The sequence below is a fragment of the Oncorhynchus masou genome, chromosome 12 (genome assembly GCF_036934945.1).
Source record: "Oncorhynchus masou masou isolate Uvic2021 chromosome 12, UVic_Omas_1.1, whole genome shotgun sequence".
In the NCBI taxonomy this organism is placed as follows: domain Eukaryota; kingdom Metazoa; phylum Chordata; class Actinopteri; order Salmoniformes; family Salmonidae; genus Oncorhynchus; species Oncorhynchus masou.
The window spans coordinates 95,416,854-95,443,148 of record NC_088223.1 but is presented as its reverse complement, the minus strand read 5'-3'; the positions used below and the strand labels follow the sequence as shown (position 1 = coordinate 95,443,148).

The 26,295-nt window shown below is 46.3% G+C and overlaps 1 protein-coding gene across 1 annotated transcript in view; it reads right to left on the bottom strand.

Annotated features, from left to right (window-relative positions):
• LOC135549441 (multidrug and toxin extrusion protein 1-like) overlaps positions 1–26,295 on the bottom strand; it is a 73,265-nt gene that overhangs the window by 12,818 nt on the left and 34,152 nt on the right. Inside the window, exons 8-9 of the mRNA XM_064979408.1 lie at positions 21,944–22,041; positions 1,927–2,040 (exon numbers count right to left, since the gene is read on the bottom strand). Coding sequence (XP_064835480.1) covers positions 1,927–2,040; positions 21,944–22,041 — 212 coding nt within the window. The remainder of the gene's footprint in view (positions 1–1,926; positions 2,041–21,943; positions 22,042–26,295) is intronic.

Genomic DNA, 26,295 nt, shown 5'->3' with positions numbered 1-26,295 from the left:
AAGATATGGAGAGGGGTGATGAGGAGAGAGGGAAGATATGGAGAGGGGTGATGAGAAGAGAGGGAAGATATGGAGAGGGGTGATGAGAAGATAGGGAAGATATGGAGAGATGGGTGATGAGGAGAGAGGGAAGATATGGAGAGGGGTGACGAGAAGAGAGGGAAGATATGGAGAGAGGGGTGATGAGAAGAGAGGGAAGATATGGAGAGAGGGGTGATGAGAAGAGAGGGAATATATGGAGAGAGGGGTGATGAGGAGAGAGGGAAGATATGGAGAGAGTGATGATGAGGAGAGAGGGGTGATGAGGAGAGAAAGGGAACCTTATGTAGAGAGGGTGATGAAGAGAGAGTGATGATGAGGAGAGAGGGGTGATGAGGAGAGAGGGGTGATGAGGAGAGAAAGGGAACATAAGGAGAGAGGGGTGATGAGGAGAGAGTGATGATGAGGAGAGAGGGGTGATGAGGGAGAGGGGTGATGAGGAGAGAGGGGTAATGAGGAGAGAAAGGGAACATAAGGAGAGAGGGGTGATGAGGAGAGAGTGATGATGAGGAGAGAGGGGTGATGAGGAGAGAGGGGTGATGAGGAGAGAGGGGTGATGAGGAGAGAGGGGTGATGAGGAGAGAGGGGTGATGAGGAGAGAAAGGGAACATAAGGAGAGAGGGGTGATGAGGAGAGAGTGATGATGAGGAGAGAGGGGTGATGAGGAGAGAGGGGTGATGAGGAGAATGGGGTGATGAGGAGAATGGGGTGATGAGGAGAGAGGGGTGATGAGGAGAGAGGGAAGATATGGAGAGAGGGGCGATATGGAGAGAGGGGTGATGAGGAGAGAGGGGTGATGAGGAGAGAGGGGTGATGAGGAGAGAGGGAAGATATGGAGAGAGGGGCGATGAGGAGAGAGGGAAGATATGGAGAGAGGGGTGATGAGGAGAGAGGGAAGATATGGAGAGAGTGATGATGAGGAGAGAGGGGTGATGAGGAGAGAGGGAACATATGGAGATAGGGGTGATGAGGAGAGAGGGAAGATATGGAGAGAGTGATGATGAGGAGAGAGGGGTGATGAGGAGAGAAAGGGAATATAAGGAGAAAGGGGTGATGAGGAGAGAGGGGTGATGAGGAGAGAGGGGTGATGAGGAGAGAAAGGGAACATAAGGAGAGAGGGGTGATGAGGAGAGAGGGGTGATGAGGAGAGAGGGGTGATGAGGAGAGAGGGGTGATGAGGAGAGAGGGGTGATGAGGAGAGAGTGATGATGAGGAGAGAGTGATGATGAGGAGAGAGAGGTGATGAGGAGAGAGTGATGATGAGGAGAGAGTGATGATGAGGAAAGAGTGATGATGAGGAGACGGGGAGAGAGGAGAGCAGGGAGAGAGGGTGAGAGAGGAGAGCGGGGAGAGAGGAGAGCGGGGAGAGAGGAGAGAGTGGAGAGAGGAGAGCGGGGAGAGAGGAGAGCGGGGAGAGAGTGGAGAGAGGAGCCGAACATATTGTAAAGTCACCTTGTTCTATAGATTTACATGGTTATCAAAACGCCAGGGTAAACCTACACTGAACACAGCCCTTATTTGAAGTGTTTTTAAAATCCCCTATGTGAAGAATTCATTGTGGAAAAACGATTGGACCCATTTCCCTGTTTGGCTGCTAGGTTTTATGGGTATTATAACACTTCCAGTGTGGGGCTGTATAATAGGGCAGAAACCTTCCCAAACTCGGCCCGAGGACCCCAAGGGTGCACGTTTTGTTATTGCCCTAACACTAAACAGCTGATTGAAATCATCATGAAGCTTTGATCATTTAAATCAGCTGTGTAATGTTAGGGCATCAACTAACCGTGCACCCCTTGGGATCCCGGCGACCAACGTTTGGGAAACGCTGGAATATGGTGCCATTTTGGACATAGGCGGAATTATTCTTATTATGATATACAACAGTACCTGCCAGGAAACCGCCGATCTCATAGGTCCACCATTCCAGACACAGCATTAGCATACTTGGGATGGCCAGTGAGATGAACTGACCCCACTCCTGCAGGCAGTCAGCTGACCAACCTAGGGGTAAGAGGTCAGGGTGAGGAACTGACCCCATTTCTGCAGGTAGTCAGCTGACCAACCTAGGGGTAAGAGGTCAGGGTGAGGAACTGACCCCATTTCTGCAGGTAGTCAGCTGACCAACCTAGGGGTAAGAGGTCAGGGTGAGGAACTGACCCCATTTCTGCAGGTAGTCAGCTGACCAACCTAGGGGTAAGAGGTCAGGGTGAGGAACTGACCCCATTCCTGCAGGCAGTCAGCTGACCAACCTAGGGGTAAGAGGTCAGGGTGAGGAACTGACCCCATTCCTGCAGGTAGTCAGCTGACCAACCTAGGGGTAAGAGGTCAGGGTGAGGAACTGACCCCATTCCTGCAGGCAGTCAGCTGACCAACCTAGGGGTAAGAGGTCAGGGTGAGGAACTGACCCCATTCCTGCAGGCAGTCAGCTGACCAACCTAGGGGTAAGAGGTCAGGGTGAGGAATTGACCCCATTCCTGCAGGTAGTCAGCTGACCAACCAAGGGGTAAGAGGTCAGGGATCACCCCCACCAATAGAAATGTCTCAGAAAGCGTAGATGGCAGGTTAGTGGAGTGATACAGAACCATTGAGATGGCAGGTTAGTGGAGTGATACAGAACCATTGAGACGGCAGGTTAGAGGTGATATAGGACCTTTGATATGGCAGGTCAGAGGTGATACAGAACCTTTGAGATGGCAGGTTAGAGGTGATACAGAACCTTTGAGAAGGCAGGTTAGAGGTGATACAGAACCTTTGAGATGGCAGGTTAGTGGAGTGATACAGAACCTTTGAGATGGCAGGTTAGTGGAGTGATACAGAACCTTTGAGATGGCAGGTTAGTGGAGTGATACAGAACCTTTGAGACGGCAGGTTAGTGGAGTGATACAGAACCTTTGATATGGCAGGTTAGAGGTGATACAGAACCTTTGAGACGGCAGGTTAGTGGAGTGATACAGAACCTTTGAGATGGCAGGTTAGTGGAGTGATACAGAACCTTTGAGATGGCATGTTAGTGGATTGATAAAGAACCTTTGAGATGGCAGGTTAGAGGAGTGATACAGAACCTTTGAGACGGCAGGTTAGAGGTGATACAGAACCTTTGAGATGGCAGGTTAGAGGTGATACAGAACCTTTGATATGGCATGTTAGTGGAGTGAAACAGAACCATTGAGAGACGGCAGGTTAGTGGAGTGATACAGAACCTTTGATATTGCAGGTTAGTGGAGTGATACAGAACCTTTGAAATGGCAGGTTAGAGGTGATACAGAACCTTTGAGATGGCAGGTTAGAGGTGATACAGAACCTTTGATATGGCAGGTTAGAGGTGATACAGAACCTTTGATATGGCAGGTTAGAGGTGATACAGAACCTTTGATATGGCAGGTTAGAGGTGATACAGAACCTTTGAGATGGCAGGTTAGTGGAGTGATACAGAACCTTTGAGATGGCAGGTTAGTGGAGTGATACAGAACCTTTGATATGGCAGGTTAGAGGTGATACATAACCTTTGAGATGGCAGGTTAGAGGTGATACAGAACCTTTGAGAAGGCAGGTTAGAGGTGATACAGAACCTTTGAGATGGCAGGTTAGTGGAGTGATACAGAACCTTTGAGATGGCAGGTTAGAGGTGATACAGAACCTTTGATATGGTAGGTTAGTGGAGTGATACAGAACCTTTGAGATGGCAGGTTAGTGTAGTGATACAGAACCATTGAGATGGCAGGTTAGTGGAGTGATACAGAACCTTTGAGATGGCAGGTTAGTGGAGTGATACAGAACCTTTGAGACGGCAGGTTAGTGGAGTGATACAGAACCTTTGATATGGCAGGTTAGAGGTGATACAGAACCTTTGAGACGGCAGGTTAGTGGAGTGATACAGAACCTTTGAGATGGCAGGTTAGTGGAGTGATACAGAACCTTTGAGATGGCATGTTAGTGGATTGATAAAGAACCTTTGAGATGGCAGGTTAGAGGAGTGATACAGAACCTTTGAGACGGCAGGTTAGAGGTGATACAGAACCTTTGAGATGGCAGGTTAGAGGTGATACAGAACCTTTGATATGGCAGGTTAGTGGAGTGATACAGAACCATTGAGAGACGGCAGGTTAGTGGAGTGATACAGAACCTTTGATATTGCAGGTTAGTGGAGTGATACAGAACCTTTGATATTGCAGGTTAGTGGAGTGATACAGAACCTTTGAGATGGCAGGTTAGAGGTGATACAGAACCTTTGAGATGGCAGGTTAGAGGTGATACAGAACCTTTGATATGGCAGGTTAGAGGTGATACAGAACCTTTGAGATGGCAGGTTAGTGGAGTGATAAAGAACCTTTGAGATGGCAGGTTAGAGAAGTGATACAGAACCTTTGAGACGGCAGGTTAGAGGTGATAAAGAACCTTTGAGGTGGCAGGTTAGAGATGATATAGAAGCTTTGATATGGCAGGTTAGTGGAGTGATACAGAACCTTTGATATGGCATGTTAGTGGAGTAATACAGAACCTTTGAGATGGCAGGTTAGAGGTGATACAGAACCTTTGATATGGCAGGTTAGAGGAGTGATACAGAACCTTTGATATGGCAGGTTAGAGGTGATACAGAACCTTTGAGATGGCAGGTTAGTAGAGTGATACAGAACCTTTGAGATGGCAGATTAGTGGAGTGATACAGAACCTTTGAGATGGCAGGTTAGTGGAGTGATACATAACCTTTGAGATGGCAGGTTAGTGGAGTGATACAGAACCTTTGATATGGCAGGTTAGAGGTGATACAGAACCTTTGAGATGGCAGGTTAGAGGTGATACAGAACCTTTGATATGGCAGGTTAGTGGAGTGATACAGAACCATTGAGACGGCAGGTTATTGGAGTGATACAGAACCTTTGATATGGCAGGTTAGAGGTGATGCAGAACCTTTGAGACGGCAGGTTAGTGGAGTGATACAGAACCTTTGAGATGGCAGGTAGGTGGAATGATACAGTATCATTGAGACGGCAGGTTATTGGAGTGATACAGAACCTTTGATATGGCAGGTTAGTGGAGTGATACAGAACCATTGAGACGGCAGGTTATTGGAGTGATACAGAACCTTTGATATGGCAGGTTAGAGGTGATGCAGAACCTTTGAGACGGCAGGTTAGTGGAGTGATACAGAACCTTTGAGATGGCAGGTAGGTGGAATGATACAGTATCATTGAGACTGCAGGTTGGTGGAGTGATACAAAAACTATGAGATGGCAGGTTAGTGGAGTGATACAGAACCTTTGAGATGGCAGGTTAGTGGAGTGATACAGAACCTTTGAGATGGCAGGTTAGAGGAGTGATACAGAACCTTTGATATGGCAGGTTAGAGGTGATACATAACCTTTGAGATGGCAGGTTAGAGGAGTGATACAGAACCTTTGAGATGGCAGGTTAGTGGAGTGATACAGAACCTTTGATATGGCAGGTTAGTGGAGTGATACAGAACCTTTGAGACGGCAGGTTAGTGGAGTGATACAGAACCTTTGAGATGGCAGGTTAGTGGAGTGATACAGAACCTTTGATATGGCAGGTTAATGGAGTGATACAGAACCTTTGAGATGGCAGGTTAGAGGTGATATAGGACCTTTGATATGGCAGGTTAGAGGAGTGCTACAGAACCTTTGAGATGGCAGGTTAGAGGAGTGATACATAACCTTTGAGATGGCAGGTTAGTGGAGTGATACAGAACCTTTGAGATGGCAGGTTAGTGGAGTGATACAGAACCTTTGAGATGGCAGGTTAGAGGAGTGATACAGAACCTTTGAGACGGCAGGTTAGAGGTGATACAGAACCTTTGAGATGGCAGGTTAGAGGTGATACAGAACCTTTGATATGGCAGGTTAGTGGAGTGATACAGAACCTTTGAGACGGCAGGTTAGAGGTGATACAGAACCTTTGAGACGGCAGGTTAGTGGAGTGATACAGAACCATTGAGCCGGCAGGTTAGTAGATGATACAGAACCTTTGAGATAGCAGGTTAGTGGAGTGATACAGAACCTTTGATATAGCAGGTTAGTGGAGTGATACAGAACCTTTGAGATGGCAGGTTAGTGGAGTGATACAGAACCTTTGAGATGGCAGGTTAGTGGAGTGATACACAGCCTTTGATATGGCAGGTTAGTGGAGTGATACAGAACCTTTGATATGGCAGGTTAGTGGAGTGATACAGAACCTTTGATAAGGCAGGTTAGTTGAGTGATACAGAACCTTTGATATGACAGGTTAGTGGAGTGATACAGAACCTTTGATATGGTAGGTTAGTGGAGTGATACAGAACCTTTGATATGGCAGGTTAGTGGAGTGATACAGAACCTTTGATATGGCAGGTTCGTGGAGTGATACAGAACCTTTGAGATGGCAGGTTAGTGGAGTGATACAGAACCTTTGAGCCGGCAGGTTAGTGGAGTGATACAGAACCTTTGAAATGGCAGGTTAGAGGTGAAACAGAACCTTTGTGATGGCAGGTTAGTGTAGTGATACAGAACCTTTGATGTGGCAGGTTAGTGGAGTGATAAAGAACCTTTGATATGGCAGGTTAGTGGAGTGATACAGAACCTTTGAGACGGCAGGCTAGTGGAGTGATATAGAACCTTTGATATGGCAGGTTAGTGGAGTGATACAGAACCTTTGATATGGTAGGTTAGTGGAGTGATACAGAACCTTTGATATGGCAGGTTTGAGGTGATACAGAACCTTTGAGACGGCAGGTTAGAGGTGATACAGAACCTTTGAGTTGGCAGGTTAGTGGAGTGATACAGAACCTTTGATATGGCAGGTTATTGGAGTGATACAGAACCTTTGAGATGGCAGATTAATGGAGTGATACAAAACCTTTGAGATGGAGATTAGAGGTGATACAGAACCTTTGATATGGCAGGTTAGAGGTGATACAGAACCTTTGATATGGCAGGTTAGTGGAGTGATACAGAACCTTTGATATGGCAGGTTAGAGGTGAAACAGAACCTTTGATATGGCAGGTTAGTGGAGTGATACAGAACCTTTGAGACGGCAGGTTAGAGGTGATACAGAACCTTTGATATGGCAGGTTAGAGGAGTGATACAGAACCTTTGATATGGCAGGTTAGAGGTGAAACAGAACCTTTGATATGGCAGGTTAGTGGAGTGATACAGAACCTTTGAGATGGCAGGTTAGTGGAGTGATACAGAACCTTTGAGACGGCAGGTTAGAGGTGATACAGAACCTTTGATATGGCAGGTTAGAGGAGTGATACAGAACCTTTGATATGGCAGGTTAGAGGTGAAACAGAACCTTTGATATGGCAGGTTAGTGGAGTGATACAGAACCTTTGAGATGGCAGGTTAGTGGAGTGATACAGAACCTTTGAGACGGCAGGTTAGAGGTGATACAGAACGTTTGATATGGCAGGTTAAAGGAGTGATACAGAACCTTTGATATGGCAGGTTAGAGGTGATACATAACCTTTGAGATGGCAGGTTAGTGGAGTGATACAGAACCATTGAGACGGCAGGTTATTGGAGTGATACAGAACCTTTGATATGGCAGGTTAGTGTAGTGATACAGAACCATTGAGACGGCAGGTTAGTGGAGTGATACAGAACCTTTGAGATGGCAGGTTAGTGGAGTGATACAGAACCTTTGAGACGGCAGGTTAGTGGAGTGATACAGAACCTTTGAGATGGCAGGTTAGAGGTGATATAGGACCTTTGATATGGCAGGTTAGAGGAGTGCTACAGAACCTTTGAGATGACAGGTTAGAGGAGTGATACATAACCTTTGAGATGGCAGGTTAGTGGAGTGATACAGAACCTTTGAGATGGCAGGTTAGTGGAGTGATACAGAACCTTTGAGATGGCAGGTTAGAGGAGTGATACAGAACCTTTGAGACGGCAGGTTAGAGGTGATACAGAACCTTTGAGATGGCAGGTTAGAGATGATACAGAACCTTTGATATGGCAGGTTAGTGGAGTGATACAGAACCTTTGAGACGGCAGGTTAGAGGTGATACAGAACCTTTGAGACGGCAGGTTAGTGGAGTGATACAGAACCATTGAGCCGGCAGGTTAGTGGAGTGATACAGAACCTTTGAGATAGCAGGTTAGTGGAGTGATACAGAACCTTTGATATAGCAGGTTAGTGGAGTGATACAGAACCTTTGAGATGGCAGGTTAGTGGAGTGATACAGAACCTTTGAGATGGCAGGTTAGTGGAGTGATACACAGCCTTTGATATGGCAGGTTAGTGGAGTGATACAGAACCTTTGATATGGCAGGTTAGTGGAGTGATACAGAACCTTTGATAAGGCAGGTTAGTTGAGTGAAACAGAACCTTTGATATGACAGGTTAGTGGAGTGATACAGAACCTTTGATATGGTAGGTTAGTGGAGTGATACAGAACCTTTGATATGGCAGGTTAGTGGAGTGATACAGAACCTTTGATATGGCAGGTTCGTGGAGTGATACAGAACCTTTGAGATGGCAGGTTAGTGGAGTGATACAGAACCTTTGAGCCGGCAGGTTAGTGGAGTGATACAGAACCTTTGAAATGGCAGGTTAGAGGTGAAACAGAACCTTTGTGATGGCAGGTTAGTGGAGTGATACAGAACCTTTGATGTGGCAGGTTAGTGGAGTGATAAAGAACCTTTGATATGGCAGGTTAGTGGAGTGATACAGAACCTTTGAGATGGCAGGTTAGTGGAGTGATACACAGCCTTTGATATGGCAGGTTAGTGGAGTGATACAGAACCTTTGATATGGCAGGTTAGTGGAGTGATACAGAACCTTTGATAAGGCAGGTTAGTTGAGTGATACAGAACCTTTGATATGACAGGTTAGTGGAGTGATACAGAACCTTTGATATGGTAGGTTAGTGGAGTGATACAGAACCTTTGATATGGCAGGTTAGTGGAGTGATACAGAACCTTTGATATGGCAGGTTCGTGGAGTGATACAGAACCTTTGAGATGGCAGGTTAGTGGAGTGATACAGAACCTTTGAGCCGGCAGGTTAGTGGAGTGATACAGAACCTTTGAAATGGCAGGTTAGAGGTGAAACAGAACCTTTGTGATGGCAGGTTAGTGGAGTGATACAGAACCTTTGATGTGGCAGGTTAGTGGAGTGATAAAGAACCTTTGATATGGCAGGTTAGTGGAGTGGTACAGAACCTTTGAGACGGCAGGCTAGTGGAGTGATAAAGAACCTTTGATATGGCAGGTTAGTGTAGTGATACAGAACCTTTGAGACGGCATGGCTAGTGGAGTGATATAGAACCTTTGATATGGCAGGTTAGTGGAGTGATACAGAACCTTTGATATGGTAGGTTAGTGGAGTGATACAGAACCTTTGATATGGCAGGTTTGAGGTGATACAGAACCTTTGAGACGGTAGGTTAGAGGTGATACAGAACCTTTGAGTTGGCAGGTTAGTGGAGTGATACAGAACCTTTGAGATAGCAGGTTAGTGGAGTGATACAGAACCTTTGATATAGCAGGTTAGTGGAGTGATACAGAACCTTTGAGATGGCAGGTTAGTGGAGTGATACAGAACCTTTGAGATGGCAGGTTAGTGGAGTGATACACAGCCTTTGATATGGCAGGTTAGTGGAGTGATACAGAACCTTTGATATGGCAGGTTAGTGGAGTGATACAGAACCTTTGATAAGGCAGGTTAGTTGAGTGATACAGAACCTTTGATATGACAGGTTAGTGGAGTGATACAGAACCTTTGATATGGTAGGTTAGTGGAGTGATACAGAACCTTTGATATGGCAGGTTAGTGGAGTGATACAGAACCTTTGATATGGCAGGTTCGTGGAGTGATACAGAACCTTTGAGATGGCAGGTTAGTGGAGTGATACAGAACCTGTGAGCCGGCAGGTTAGTGGAGTGATACAGAACCTTTGAAATGGCAGGTTAGAGGTGAAACAGAACCTTTGTGATGGCAGGTTAGTGTAGTGATACAGAACCTTTGATGTGGCAGGTTAGTGGAGTGATAAAGAACCTTTGATATGGCAGGTTAGTGGAGTGATACAGAACCTTTGAGACGGCAGGCTAGTGGAGTGATAAAGAACCTTTGATATGGCAGGTTAGTGTAGTGATACAGAACCTTTGAGACGGCAGGCTAGTGGAGTGATAAAGAACCTTTGATATGGCAGGTTAGTGTAGTGATACAGAACCTTTGAGACGGCAGGCTAGTGGAGTGATATAGAACCTTTGATATGGCAGGTTAGTGGAGTGATACAGAACCTTTGAGACGGCAGGCTAGTGGAGTGATAAAGAACCTTTGATATGGCAGGTTAGTGTAGTGATACAGAACCTTTGAGACGGCAGGCTAGTGGAGTGATATAGAACCTTTGATATGGCAGGTTAGTGGAGTGATACAGAACCTTTGATATGGTAGGTTAGTGGAGTGATACAGAACCTTTGATATGGCAGGTTTGAGGTGATACAGAACCTTTGAGACGGCAGGTTAGAGGTGATACAGAACCTTTGAGTTGGCAGGTTAGTGGAGTGATACAGAACCTTTGATATGGCAGGTTATTGGAGTGATACAGAACCTTTGAGATGGCAGATTAATGGAGTGATACAAAACCTTTGAGATGGAGATTAGAGGTGATACAGAATCTTTGATATGGCAGGTTAGAGGTGATACATAACCTTTGAGATGGCAGGTTAGTGGAGTGATACAGAACCATTGAGACGGCAGGTTATTGGAGTGATACAGAACCTTTGATATGGCAGGTTAGTGTAGTGATACAGAACCATTGAGACGGCAGGTTAGTGGAGTGATACAGAACCTTTGAGATGGCAGGTTAGTGGAGTGATACAGAACCTTTGAGACGGCAGGTTAGTGGAGTGATACAGAACCTTTGAGATGGCAGGTAGGTGGAATGATACAGAACCATTGAGACGGCAGGTTAGTGGAGTGATACAGAACCTTTGAGATGGCAGGTTAGTGGAGTGATACAGAACCTTTGAGATGGCAGGTTAGTGGAGTGATACAGAACCTTTGAGACGGCAGGTTAGAGGTGATACAGAACCTTTGAGATGGCAGGTTAAAGGTGATACATAACCTTTGAGATGGCAGGTTAGAGGAGTGATACAGAACCTTTGAGATGGCAGGTTAGAGGAGTGAAACAGAACCTTTGAGATGGCAGGTTAGTGGAGTGATACAGAACCTTTGATATGGCAGGTTAGTGGAGTGATACAGAACCATTGAGACGGCAGGTTAGTGGAGTGATACAGAACCTTCGATATGGCAGGTTAGTGGAGTGGTACAGAACCTTTGAGATGGCAGATTAATGGAGTGATACAAAACCTTTGAGATGGAGATTAGAGGTGATACAGAATCTTTGATATGGCAGGTTAGAGGTGATACAGAACCTTTGATATGGCAGGTTAGTGGAGTGATACAGAACCTTTGATATGGCAGGTTAGAGGTGAAACAGAACCTTTGATATGGGAGGTTAGTGGAGTGATACAGAACCTTTGAGACGGCAGGTTAGAGGTGATACAGAACCTTTGATATGGCAGGTTAGAGGAGTGATACAGAACCTTTGATATGGCAGGTTAGAGGTGAAACAGAACCTTTGATATGGCAGGTTAGTGGAGTGATACAGAACCTTTGAGATGGCAGGTTAGTGGAGTGATACAGAACCTTTGAGACGGCAGGTTAGAGGTGATACAGAACCTTTGATATGGCAGGTTAGAGGAGGATACAGAACCTTTGATATGGCAGGTTAGAGGTGAAACAGAACCTTTGATATGGCAGGTTAGTGGAGTGATACAGAACCTTTGAGATGGCAGGTTAGTGGAGTGATACAGAACCTTTGAGACGGCAGGTTAGAGGTGATACAGAACGTTTGATATGGCAGGTTAAAGGAGGATACAGAACCTTTGATATGGCAGGTTAGAGGTGATACATAACCTTTGAGATGGCAGGTTAGTGGAGTGATACAGAACCATTGACACGGCAGGTTATTGGAGTGATACAGAACCTTTGATATGGCAGGTTAGTGTAGTGATACAGAACCATTGAGACGGCAGGTTAGTGGAGTGATACAGAACCTTTGAGATGGCAGGTTAGTGGAGGATACAGAACCTTTGAGACGGCAGGTTAGTGGAGTGATACAGAACCTTTGAGATGGCAGGTAGGTGGAATGATACAGAACCATTGAGACGGCAGGTTAGTGGAGTGATACAGAACCTTTGAGATGGCAGGTTAGTGGAGTGATACAGAACCTTTGAGATGGCAGGTTAATGGAGTGATACAGAACCTTTGAGACGGCAGGTTAGAGGTGATACAGAACCTTTGAGATGGCAGGTTAAAGGTGATACATAACCTTTGAGATGGCAGGTTAGAGGAGTGATACAGAACCTTTGAGATGGCAGGTTAGAGGAGTGAAACAGAACCTTTGAGATGGCAGGTTAGTGGAGTGATACAGAACCTTTGATATGGCAGGTTAGTGGAGTGATACAGAACCATTGAGACGGCAGGTTAGTGGAGTGATACAGAACCTTTGATATGGCAGGTTAGTGGAGTGATACAGAACCTTTGATATGGCAGGTTAGTGATACAGAACCTTTGAGACGGCAGGTTAGAGGTGATACAGAACCTTTGAGATGGCAGGTTAGTGGAGTGATACAGAACCATTGACCCGGCAGGTTAGTGGAGGATACAGAACCTTTGATATAGAAGGTTAGTGGAGGATACAGAACCTTTGAGACGGCAGGTTAGTGGAGTGATACAGAACCTTTGAGATGGCAGGTTAGTGGAGTGATACATAACCTTTGGAGATGGCAGGTTAGAGGTGATATAGGACCTTTGATATGGCAGGTTAGAGGAGTGATAAAGAACCTTTGAGATGGCAGGTTAGAGGAGTGATACAGAACCTTTGAGACGGCAGGTTAGAGGTGATACAGAACCTTTGAGATGGCAGGTTAGTGGAGTGATACAGAACCATTGAGCCGGCAGGTTAGTGGAGTGATACAGAACCTTTGAGATAGCAGGTTATTGGAGTGATACAGAACCTTTGATTCAGCAGGTTAGTGGAGTGATACAGAACCTTTGAGACGGCAGGTTAGTGGAGTGATACAGAACCTTTGAGATGGCAGGTTAGTGGAGTGATACAGAACCTTTGATGTGGCAGGTTAGTGGAGTGATACAGAACCTTTGATATGGCGGGTTAGTTGAGTGATACAGAACCTTTGATATGACAGGTTAGTGTAGTGATACAGAACCTTTGATATGGCAGGTTAGTGGAGTGATACAGAACCTTTGATATGGCAGGTTAGTGGAGTGATACAGAACCTTTGAGATGGCAGGTTAGTGGAGTGATACAGAACCTTTGAGACGGCAGGTTTGTGGAGTGATACAGAACCTTTGAAATGGCAGGTTAGAGGTGAAACAGAACTTTTGTGATGGCAGGTTAGTGTAGTGATACAGAACCTTTGATGTGGCAGGTTAGTGGAGTGATACAGAACCTTTGATATGGCAGGTTAGTGGAGTGATACAGAACCTTTGATATGGCAGGTTAGTGGAGTGATACAGAACCTTTGATATGGCAGGTTAGTGGAGTGATAGAGAACTTTTGATATGGCAGGTTAGTGGAGTGATAGAGAACCTTTGATATGGCAGGTTAGTGGAGTGATACAGAAAATTTGATATGGTAGGTTCGTGGAGTGATACAGAACCTTTGATATGGCAGGTTTGAGGTGATACAGAACCTTTGAGACGGCAGGTTAGAGGTGATACACAACGTTTGATATGGCAGGTTAGTGGAGTGATACAGAACCTTTGATATGGCAGGTTAGAGGTGATACAGAACCTTTGAGATGGCAGGTTAGTGGAGTGATACAGAACCTTTGATATGGCAGGTTAATGGAGTGATACAGAACCTTTGAGATGGAGATTAGAGGTGATACAGAATCTTTGATATGGCAGGTTAGAGGTGATACAGAACCTATGATATGGCAGGTTAGTGGAGTGATACAGAACCTTTGATATGGCAGGTTAGTGGAGTGATACAGAACCTTTGATATGGCAGGTTAGTGGAGTGATACAGAACCTTTGAGATGGCAGGTTTGTGGAGTGATACAGAACCTTTGATATGGCAGGTCAGTGGAGTGATACAGAACCTTTGATATGGCAGGTTAGTGGAGTGATACAGAACCTTTGAGATGGCAGGTTTGTTGAGTGATACAGAACCTTTGAGATGGCAGGTTAGAGGTGAAACAGAACCTTTGTGATGGCAGGTTAGTGTAGTGATACAGAACCTTTGATGTGGCAGGTTAGTGGAGTGATACAGAACCTTTGATATGGCAGGTTAGTGTAGTGATACAGAACCTTTGATGTGGCAGGTTAGTGGAGTGATACAGAACCTTTGAGATGGCAGGTTAGAGGTGATACAGAATCATTGATATGGCAGGTTAGAGGTGATACAGAACCTTTGAGACGGCAGGTTAGTGGAGTGATACAGAACCTTTGAGATGGCAGGTAGGTGGAATGATACAGAACCATTGAGACGGCAGGTTAGTGGAGTGATACAGAACCTTTGAGATGGCAGGTTAGTGGAGTGATACAGAACCTTTGAGATGGCAGGTTAGTGGAGTGATACAGAACCTTTGAGATGGCAGGTTAGTGGAGTGATACATAACCTTTGAGATGGCAGGTTAGATGTGATATAGGACCTTTGATATGGCAGGTTAGAGGAGTGATAAAGAACCTTTGAGATGGCAGGTTAGAGGAGTGATACAGAACCTTTGAGACGGCAGGTTAGAGGTGATACAGAACCTTTGAGATGGCAGGTTAGTGGAGTGATACAGAACCATTGAGCCGGCAGGTTAGTGGAGTGATACAGAACCTTTGAGATAGCAGGTTAGTGGAGTGATACAGAACCTTTGATTTAGCAGGTTAGTGGAGTGATACAGAACCTTTGAGACGGCAGGTTAGTGGAGTGATACAGAACCTTTGAGACGGCAGGTTAGTGGAGTGATACAGAACCTTTGAGATGGCAGGTTAGTGGAGTGATACATAACCTTTGAGGTGGCAGGTTAGTGGAGTGATACAGAACCTTTGATGTGGCAGGTTAGTGGAGTGATACAGAACCTTTGATATGGCAGGTTAGTGGAGTGATACAAAACCTTTGATATGGCGGGTTAGTTGAGTGATACAGAACCTTTGATATGACAGGTTAGTGTAGTGATACAGAACCTTTGATATGGCAGGTTAGTGGAGTGATACAGAACCTTTGATATGGCAGGTTAGTGGAGTGATACAGAACCTTTGAGATGGCAGGTTAGTGGAGTGATACAGAACCTTTGAGACGGCAGGTTTGTGGAGTGATACAGAACCTTTGAAATGGCAGGTTAGAGGTGAAACAGAACCTTTGTGACGGCAGGTTAGTGTAGTGATACAGAACCTTTGATGTGGCAGGTTAGTGGAGTGATACAGAACCTTTGATATGGCAGGTTAGTGTAGTGATACAGAACCTTTGATGTGGCAGGTTAGTGGAGTGATACAGAACCTTTGATATGGCAGGTTAGTGGAGTGATACAGAACCTTTGATATGGCAGGTTAGTGGAGTGATAGAGAACTTTTGATATGGCAGGTTAGTGGAGTGATAGAGAACCTTTGATATGGCAGGTTAGTGGAGTGATACAGAACCTTTGAGACGGCAGGCTAGTGGAGTGATATAGAACCTTTGATATGGCAGGTTAGTGGAGTGATACAGAACCTTTGATATGGTAGGTTCGTGGAGTGATACAGAACCTTTGATATGGCAGGTTTGAGGTGATACAGAACCTTTGAGACGGCAGGTTAGAGGTGATACACAACGTTTGATATGGCAGGTTGGTGGAGTGATACAGAACCTTTGATATGGCAGGTTAGAGGTGATACAGAACCTTTGAGATGGCAGGTTAGTGGAGTGATACAGAACCTTTGATATGGCAGGTTATTGGAGTGATACAGAACCTTTGAGATGGCAGATTAATGGAGTGATACAGAACCTTTGAGATGGAGATTAGAGGTGATACAGAATCTTTGATATGGCAGGTTAGAGGTGATACAGAACCTTTGATATGGCAGGTTAGTGGAGTAATACAGAACCTTTGAGATGGCAGGTTTGTGGAGTGATACAGAACCTTTGATATGGCAGGTTAGTGGAGTGATACAGAACCTTTGATATGGCAGGTTAGTGGAGTGATACAGAACCTTTGAGATGGCAGGTTTGTTGAGTGATACAGAACCTTTGAGATGGCAGGTTAGAGGTGAAACAGAACCTTTGTGATGGCATGTTAGTGTAGTGATACAGAACCTTTGATGTGGCAGGTTAGTGGAGTGATACAGAACCTTTGATATGGCAGGTTAGTGTAGTGATACAGAACCTTTGATGTGGCAGGTTAGTGGAGTGATACAGAACCTTTGAGATGGCAGGTTAGAGGTGATACAGAATCTTTGATATGGCAGGTTAGAGGTGATACAGAACCTTTGATATGGCAGGTTAGTGGAGTGATACAGAACCTTTGATATGGCAGGTTAGAGGTGAAACAGAACCTTTGATATGGCAGGTTAGTGGAGTGATACAGAACCTTTGATATGGCAGGTTAGTGGAGTGATACAAAACCTTTGAGATGGCAGGTTAGTGGAGTGATACAGAACCTTTGAGATGGCAGGTTAGTGGAGTGATACAGAACCTTTGAGATGGCAGGTTAGTGGAGTGATACAGAACCTTTGAGATGGCAGGTTAGAGGAGTGATACAGAACCTTTGAGATGGCAGGTAGGTGGAGTGATACAGAACCTTTGAGATGGCAGGTTAGAGGTGATACATAACCTTTGAGATGGCAGGTTAGAGGAGTGATACAGAACCTTTGTTATGGCAGGTTAGAGGTGATACATAACCTTTGAGATGGCAGGTTAGTGGAGTGATACAGAACCTTTGAGATGGCAGGTTAGTGGAGTGATACAGAACCTTTGAGATGGCAGGTTAGAGGTGATACAGAACCTTTGAGATGGCAGGTTAGAGGTGATACAGAACCTTTGAGATGGCAGGTTAGAGGTGATACAGAACCTTTGAGATGGCAGGTCAGTGGAGTGATACAGAACCTTTGAGACGGCAGGTTAGTGGAGTGATACAGAACCTTTGAGACGGCAGGTTAGAGGTGATACAGAACCTTTGATATGGCAGGTTAGAGGAGTGATACAGAACCTTTTATATGGCAGCTTAGAGGTGAAACAGAACCTTTGAGATGGCAGGTTAGTGGAGTGATACAGAACCTTTGAGATGGCAGGTTATTGGAGTGATACAGAACCTTTGAGATGGCAGGTTAGTGGAGTGATACAGAACCTTTGAGATGGCAGGTTAGTGGAGTGATACAGAACCTTTGATATGGCAGGTTAGTGGAGTGATACAGAACCTTTGAGATGGCAGGTTAGAGGTGAAACAGAACCTTTGATATGACAGGTTAGAGGTGAAACAGAACCTTTTACTGTAGGGTTTCTCAATACTGATCCTTAGCACTCAGCCTTAGTGCTACACACCGGATTCAAACTTATGGCTTGATGATACATTGATTAGTTGAATCAAGTATGTTAGTGCTACTGCCAAAACCAGAAATGTGCATCCCTTTGGGTTACCAGGAGCAGGATTGGGAAACCCTATAGTGCATGTGAACAGAACAGACTGCTACTCCTCTCTCAGATAGATGATCTGTTCACACACAGTTGGACTCTGGCATGGGACCGGAGCTCAAATACAACCTCAACATTATAGACCATCTCTGACCAAACTACAACTAAAGGAGACCAGTTATGTCATAACGTGAACAAAGCCTTCCTGTTCTGTTCTGACCTCCCTCCCTCCCTCCCAGGTGGTTAAAGAGTAACATTGTGATATAACATCTCCTGTCACGTATTACTATTACACTGAGACACTAGGGTCAATTTAGGCTGACCAGGAGAGGACATCTGCCCTGAGCTCACTGCTTTTAAGGGTACGTGGTGGGGGCTAGGTCGTAGTGGCGAGGGGAATGTGCTGGGGATAAGGTCATAGTGGCTAGGGGAATGTGCTGGGGATTAGGCGTAGTGGCTAGGGAATGTGCTTGGGATTAGGTCGTAGTGGCTAGGGAATGTGCTGGGGATTAGGTCGTAGTGGCGAGGGGAATGTGCTGTGGATTAGGTCGTAGTGGCTAGGGGAATGTGCTGGGGATTAGGGCGTAGTGGCTAGGGGAATGTGCTTGGGATTAGGTCGTAGTGGCTAGGGGAATGTGCTGGGGATTAGGGTCGTAGTGGCGAGGGAATGTGCTGGGGATTAGGTCGTAGTGGCTAGGGGAATGTGCTGGGGATTAGGTCGTAGTGGCTAGGGAATGTGCTGGGGATTAGGTCGTAGTGGCGAGGGGAATGTGCTGGGGATTAGGTCGTAGTGGCTAGGGGAATGTGCTGGGGATTAGGTCGTAGTGGCGAGGGGAATGTGCTGGGTATTAGGTCGTAGTGGCTAGGGAATGTGCTGGGGATTAGGTCGTAGTGGCGAGGGAATGTGCTGGGGATCAGGGCGTAGTGGCTAGGGAATGTGCTGGGGATTAGGTCGTAGTGGCTAGGGAATGTGCTGGGGATTAGGTCGTAGTGGCTAGGGGAATGTGCTGGGGATTAGGTCATAGTGGCTACGGGAATGTGCTGGGGATTCGGTCGTAGTGGCTACGGGAATGTGCTGGGGATTAGGGCGTAGTGGCTAGGGGAATGTGCTGGGGATTAGGGCGTACTGGCTAGGGGAATGTGCTTGGGATTAGGTCGTAGTGGCGAGGGGAATGTGCTGGGGATTAGGTCGTAGTGGCGAGGGGAATGTGCTTTTGATTAGGTCGTAGTGGCGAGGGGAATGTGCTGTGGATTAGGTCGTAGTGGCGAGGGGAATGTGCTGGGGGCTAGGTCGTAGTGGCTAGGGGAATGTGCTGGGGATTAGGTCGTAGTGACTAGGGGAATGTGCTGGGGATTAGGTCGTAGTGGCTAGGGGAATGTGCTGGGGATTAGGTCGTAGTGGCTAGGGGAATATGCTGGGGATTAGGTCGTAGTGGCTAGGGGAAGGTGCTGGGGATTAGGTCGTAGTGGCTAGGGGAATGTGCTGGGGATTAGGTCGTAGTGGCTAGGGGAATGTGCTGGGGATTAGGTCGCAGTGGCTAGGGGAATGTGCTGGGGATTAGGTCGTAGTGGCTAGGGGAATGTGCTGGGGATTAGGGTGTAGTGGCGAGGGGAATGTGCTGGGGATTAGGTCGTAGTGGCTAGGGGAATGTGTTGGGGATTAGGCCGTAGTGGCTAGGGGGATGTGCTGGGGATTAGGTCGTAGTGGCTAGGGGGATGTGCTGGGGATTAGGTCGTAGTGGCTAGGGGAATGTGCTTGGGATTAGGTCGTAGTGGCTAGGGGAATGTGCTGGGGATTAGGTCGTAGTGGCTAGGGGAATGTGCTGGGGATTAGGGCGTAGTGGCTAGGGTAATGTGCTAGGGATTAGGGCGTAGTGGCTAGGGGAATGTGCTAGGGATTAGGGCGTAGTGGCTAGGGGAATGTGCTGGGGATTAGGTCGTAGTGGCTAGGGGAATGTGCTGGGGATTAGGGCGTAGTGGCTAGGGGAATGTGCTGGGGATTAGGGCGTAGTGGCTAGGGGAATGTGCTAGGGATTAGGGCGTAGTGGCTAGGGGAATGTGCTGGGGATTAGGGCGTAGTGGCTAGGGGAATGTGCTAGGGAATTAAGGTGTAGTGGCTAGGGGAATGTGCTAGGGATTAGCGCGTAGTGGCTGGGGGAATGTGCTGGGGATTAGGGCGTAGTGGCTAGTGGAATGTGCTAGGGATTAGGGCATAGTGGCTAGGGGAATGTGCTAGGGATTAGGGCGTAGTGGCTAGGGGAATGTGCTAGGGATTAGGGCGTACTGGCTAGGGGAATGTGCTAGGGATTAGGGCGTAGTGGCTAGGGGAATGTGCTGGGGATTAGGTCGTAGTGGCGAGGGGAATGTGCTTTTGATTACGTCGTAGTGGCGAGGGGAATGTGCTGTGGATTAGGTCGTAGTGACGAGGGGAATGTGCTGGGGGCTAGGTCGTAGTGGCTAGGGGAATGTGCTGGGGATTAGGTCGTAGTGACTAGGGGAATGTGCTGGGGATTAGGTCGTAGTGGCTAGGGGAATGTGCTGGGGATTAGGTCGTAGTGGCTAGGGGAATATGCTGGGGATTAGGTCGTAGTGGCTAGGGGAAGGTGCTGGGGATTAGGTCGTAGTGGCTAGGGGAATGTGCTGGGGATTAGGTCGTAGTGGCTAGGGGAATGTGTTGGGGATTAGGCCGTAGTGGCTAGGGGGATGTGCTGGGGATTAGGTCGTAGTGGCTAGGGGAATGTGCTGGGGATTAGGTCGTAGTGGCTAGGGAATGTGCTGGGGATTAGGTCGTAGTGGCTAGGGAATGTGCTGGGGATTAGGGCGTAGTGGCTAGGGTAATGTGCTAGGGATTAGGGCGTAGTGGCTAGGGGAATGTGCTAGGGATTAGGCGTAGTGGCTAGGGAATGTGCTGGGGATTAGGCGTAGTGGCTAGGGAATGTGCTGGGGATTAGGGGCGTAGTGGCTAGGGGAATGTGCTAGGGATTAGGGCGTAGTGGCTAGGGAATGTGCTGGGGATTAGGGCGTAGTGGCTAGGTGAATGTGCTAGGGAATTAAGGTGTAGTGGCTAGGGGAATGTGCTAGGGATTAGCGCGTAGTGGCTGGGGAATGTGCTGGGGATTAGGGGCGTAGTGGCTAGTGGAATGTGCTAGGGATTAGGGCATAGTGGCTAGGGGAATGTGCTAGGGATTAGGGCGTAGTGGCTAGGGGAATGTGCTAGGGATTAGGGCGTACTGGCTAGGGGAATGTGCTAGGGATTAGGGCGTAGTGGCTAGAGGAAGGTGCTAGGGATTAGCGCGTGGTGGCGAGGGACAGGTGTTGGGGGTTAGGGTGTAGTGGCTCGGGGAATGTGCTGGGGATTAGGTCGTAGTGGCTAGGGGAATGTGCTGGGGATTAGGTCGTAGTGGCTAGGGGAATGTGCTGGGGATTAGGGCGTAGTGGCGAGGGGAATGTGCTGGGGATTAGGTCGTAGTGGCTAGGGGAATGTGTTGGGGATTAGGCCGTAGTGGCTAGGGGGATGTGCTGGGGATTAGGTCGTAGTGGCTAGGGGAATGTGCTGGGGATTAGGTCGTAGTGGCTAGGGGAATGTGCTGGGGATTAGGGCGTAGTGGCTAGGGTAATGTGCTAGGGATTAGGGCGTAGTGGCTAGGGGAATGTGCTAGGGATTAGGGCGTAGAGGCTAGGGGAATGTGCTGGGGATTAGGGCGTAGTGGCTAGGGGAATGTGCTGGGGATTAGGGCGTAGTGGCTAGGGAATGTGCTGGGGATTAGGGCGTAGTGGCTAGGGGAATGTGCTAGGGATTAGGGCGTAGTGGCTAGGGGAATGTGCTGGGGATTAGGGCGTAGTGGCTAGGGGAATGTGCTAGGGAATTAAGGTGTAGTGGCTAGGGAATGTGCTAGGGATTAGCGCGTAGTGGCTGGGGGAATGTGCTGGGGATTAGGCGTAGTGGCTAGTGGAATGTGCTAGGGATTAGGGCATAGTGGCTAGGGGAATGTGCTAGGGATTAGGGCGTAGTGGCTAGGGGAATGTGCTAGGGATTAGGGCGTACTGGCTAGGGGAATGTGCTAGGGATTAGGGCGTAGTGGCTAGAGGAAGGTGCTAGGGATTAGCGCGTGGTGGCGAGGGACAGGTGTTGGGGGTTAGGGTGTAGTGGCTCGGGGAATATGCTAGGGATTAGGGCGTAGTGGCGAGGGGAATGTGCTGGGGATTAGGGCGTAGTGGCTAGGGGCTAGTGTTTAGTTAATAGGTGCTTGTGGTTAGGGGTTAGAGTTACACATACCTTCCCAGGTGGCCTTGTGCAGACCCTGCCAGACAATATAGCAGTAGAGAAAGACAGCCAGGGAGTACTGGGAGATGGAGTTGGCTGCAGCAGAACCACTGAGACAGAGATTTTTAAAGTCAAGTAGTACTGGGAGATGGAGTTGGTTATTATAGAACCACTGAGACAGACAGAGAAATATATATATATATATACAGTACCAGTCAAAATTCTGGACACACCTACTCATGCAAGGGTTTTTCTTTATTTGAACTACTTTCCACATCGTATAATTATTATAATTTTTTTTACCTTTATTTAACTAGGCAAATCAGTTAAAACCTCTTATGGATAGGTGAGACTTAGCGTCTCAACTGGCCAATTGCCAGGGGAAATGCAGAGCGCGGGATTCAAATAAAATGCTATAAAATTCTAACTTTCATTAAATTACACATGTAAGATACTCAATTAAAGCTACACTCGTTGTGAATCCAGCCAACATGTCAGATTTAAAAAAATGCTTTTCGGCGAAAGCATAAGAAGCTATTATCTGATCGCCTGCACCATCTGCACCAGCAGTAAACAAAGGAGCTAGCATATTACAACCCTGCAGGCGCTACACAAAACGCTTAAATAAAATATAAAACATGCATTACCTTTGACGAGCTTCTTTTGTTGGCACTCCAATATGTCCCATAAACATCACAATTTGTCCTTTTGTTCGATTAATTCCATCCATATATTTCGAAAATGTCCATTTATAAAGTACGTTTGATCAACAAAAAAAACAGCTTACAAAAACGCAACGTCACTACAAAATATTTAAAAAGTTGCCAATAAACTTTGCCAAACTATTTAAAACTACTTTTGTAATACAACGTTAGGTATTTTTAAACGTTAATAATCGATCAAATTGTAGACGGGGCAATCTGTAAGTTCTCTCACGTCACCCCGCTCCTCCGCTCTCTCCACTGGCTTCCAGTTGAAGCTCGCATCCGCTACAAGACCATGGTGCTTGCCTACGGAGCTGTGAGGGGAACGGCACCGCAGTACCTCCAGGCTCTGATCAGGCCCTACACCCAAGCAAGGGCACTGCGTTCATCCACCTCTGGCCTGCTCGCCTCCCTACCATTGAGGAAGTACAGTTCCCGCTCAGCCCAGTCAAAACTGTTCGCTGCTCTGGCCCCCAATGGTGGAACAAACTCCCCTCACGACGCCAGGACAGCGGAGTCAATCACCACCTTCCGGAGACACCTGAAACCCCACCTCTTCAAGGAATACCTAGGATAGGATAAGTAATCCTTCTCACCACCCCCCCTTAATGATTTAGATGCACTATTGTAAAGTGGCTGTTCCACTGGATGTCAGAAGGTGAATTCACCAATTTGTAAGTCGCTCTGGATAAGAGCGTCTGCTAAATGACTTAAATGTAAATGTATGTAAATGTAATATAGGAACGAAAAGAAACCAGCACTGCTTTTCACGTCTTGCGCAACTCACAAAAGTGTCCTCAGTTCCGAGTTGGCCTACTTTCTCATAGCACAAAGGAATAACCTCAACCATATTCCAAAGACTGGCGACATCATGTGGAAGCGGTAGAAACTGAAAACAGGTTCCTATTAAATATCCAATGGCAAAGACAATTTAGTGAACAGAGAGGGCGAAATTTTTTTAAATCTGAACAGTTAGTCCTCTGGGTTTTGCCTGCTAAATAAGTTCTGTTATACTCACAGACATGATTCAAACAGTTTTAGAAACTTTTCTATCCAAATCTATTAATAATATGCATATCTTATATTCTTGGCATGAATAGCAGGAAGTTGAAATTGGGCACGCTATTTATCCAAAAGTGAAAATTCTGCCCCCTAGCTTTAAGAAGTTTTAAGACCAAATTGTTATTTTCAATGACGGCCTAGGAACAGTGGGTTAACTGCCGTGTTCAGGAGGAGAACAACAGATTTGTACCTTGTCAGTTCGGGGATTTGACACTACAACCTTTCGGTTAATAGTCCAACGTTCTAACCACTAGGCTATCTGCCGCATGCCTAAGGCATGTTCACGCAGATGAGCAGGGACCCTGGTCATCTTTCTTTTAGTGTTTTTCAGAGTCAGTAGAAAGGCCTCCTTAGTGTCAAAAGTTTTCATGACTGTGACCTTGATTGCCTACCGTCTGTAAGCTGTTAGTGTCTTAATGACCGTTCCACAGGTGCATGTTCATTAATTGTTTATGGTTCATTGAACAAGCATGGGAAACAGTGATTAAACCCTTTACAATGAAGACCTGTGAAGTTACTTGGATTTTTACGAATTATCTTTGAAAGACAGGGTCCTGAAAAAGGCTGTGTTTAAATGCATGTCAACGGAAAAGCAAAACTATTTAGATTCGTGTTTATTTGAAGAGGAAAATCTGAGCACTTAATTAACACAAACAATACTGCATAGGAAACACAGCAGGAAAAAACAGACAGAAACAGTCAGACAGATACCTACCATCCCATAATAGAAACAGTCAGACAGATACCTCCCATCCCATAATAGAAACAGTCAGACAGATACCTACCCTCCCATCCCATAATAGAAACAGTCAGACAAATACCTCCCATCCCATAATAGAAACAGTCAGACAGATACCTACCCTCCCATCCCATAATAGAAACAGTCAGACAGATACCTCCCATCCCATAATAGAAACAGTCAGACAGATACCTCCCATCCCATAATAGAAACAGTCAGACAAATACCTCCCATCCCATAATAGAAACAGTCAGACAGATACCTCCCATCCCATCCCATAATAGAAACAGTCAGACAAATACCTCCCATCCCATCCCATAATAGAAACAGTCAGACAGATACCTCCCATCCCATAATAGAAACAGTCAGACAGATACCTCCCATCCCATAATAGAAACAGTCAGACAGATACCTCCCCTCCCATCCCATAATAGAAACAGTCAGACAAATACCTCCCATCCCATAATAGAAACAGTCAGACAAATACCTCCCATCCCATAATAGAAACAGTCAGACAAATACCTCCCATCCCATAATAGAAACAGTCAGACAAATACCTCACATCCCATACTAGAAACAGTCAGACAGATACCTACCCTCCCATAATAGAAACAGTCAGACAAATACCTCCCATCCCATAATAGAAACAGTCAGACAGATACCTCCCATCCCATAATAGAAACAGTCAGACAGATACCTCCCATCCCATAATAGAAACAGTCAGACAAATACCTACCCTCCCATCCCATAATAGAAACAGTCAGACAAATACCTCCCATCCCATAATAGAAACAGTCAGACAAATACCTACCCTCCCATCCCATAATAGAAACAGTCAGACAGATACCTCCCATCCCATAATAGAAACAGTCAGACAGATACCTACCCTCCCATCCCATAATAGAAACAGTCAGACAGATACCTCCCATCCCATAATAGAAACAGTCAGACAAATACCTCCCATCCCATACTAGAAACAGTCAGACAAATACCTACCCTCCCATCCCATAATAGAAACAGTCAGACAGATACCTCCCATCCCATAATAGAAACAGTCAGACAGATATCTACCCTCCCATCCCATAATAGAAACAGTCAGACAGATACCTCCCATCCCATAATAGAAACAGTCAGACAAATACCTCCCATCCCATACTAGAAATAGTCAGACAGATACCTACCATCCCATCCCATAATAGAAACAGTCAGACAAATACCTACCCTCCCATCCCATACTAGAAACAGTCAGACAGATACCTACCCTCCCATCCCATAATAGAAACAGTCAGACAGATACCTACCCTCCCATCCCATAATAGAAACAGTCAGACAAATACCTCCCATCCCATAATAGAAACAGTCAGACAGATACCTACCCTCCCATAATAGAAACAGTCAGACAGATACCTCCCATCCCATAATAGAAACAGTCAGACAGATACCTACCCTCCCATCCCATAATAGAAACAGTCAGACAGATACCTACCCTCCCATCCCATAATAGAAACAGTCAGACAGATACCTCCCATCCCATAATAGAAACAGTCAGACAGATACCTCCCATCCCATAATAGAAACAGTCAGACAGATACCTACCCTCCCATCCCATAATAGAAACAGTCAGACAGATACCTACCCTCCCATCCCATAATAGAAACAGTCAGACAGATACCTCCCATCCCATAATAGAAACAGTCAGACAAATACCTCCCATCCCATAATAGAAACAGTCAGACAGATACCTCCCATCCCATAATAGAAACAGTCAGACAGATACCTACCCTCCCATCCCATAATAGAAACAGTCAGACAGATACCTCCCATCCCATAATAGAAACAGTCAGACAGATACCTCCCAT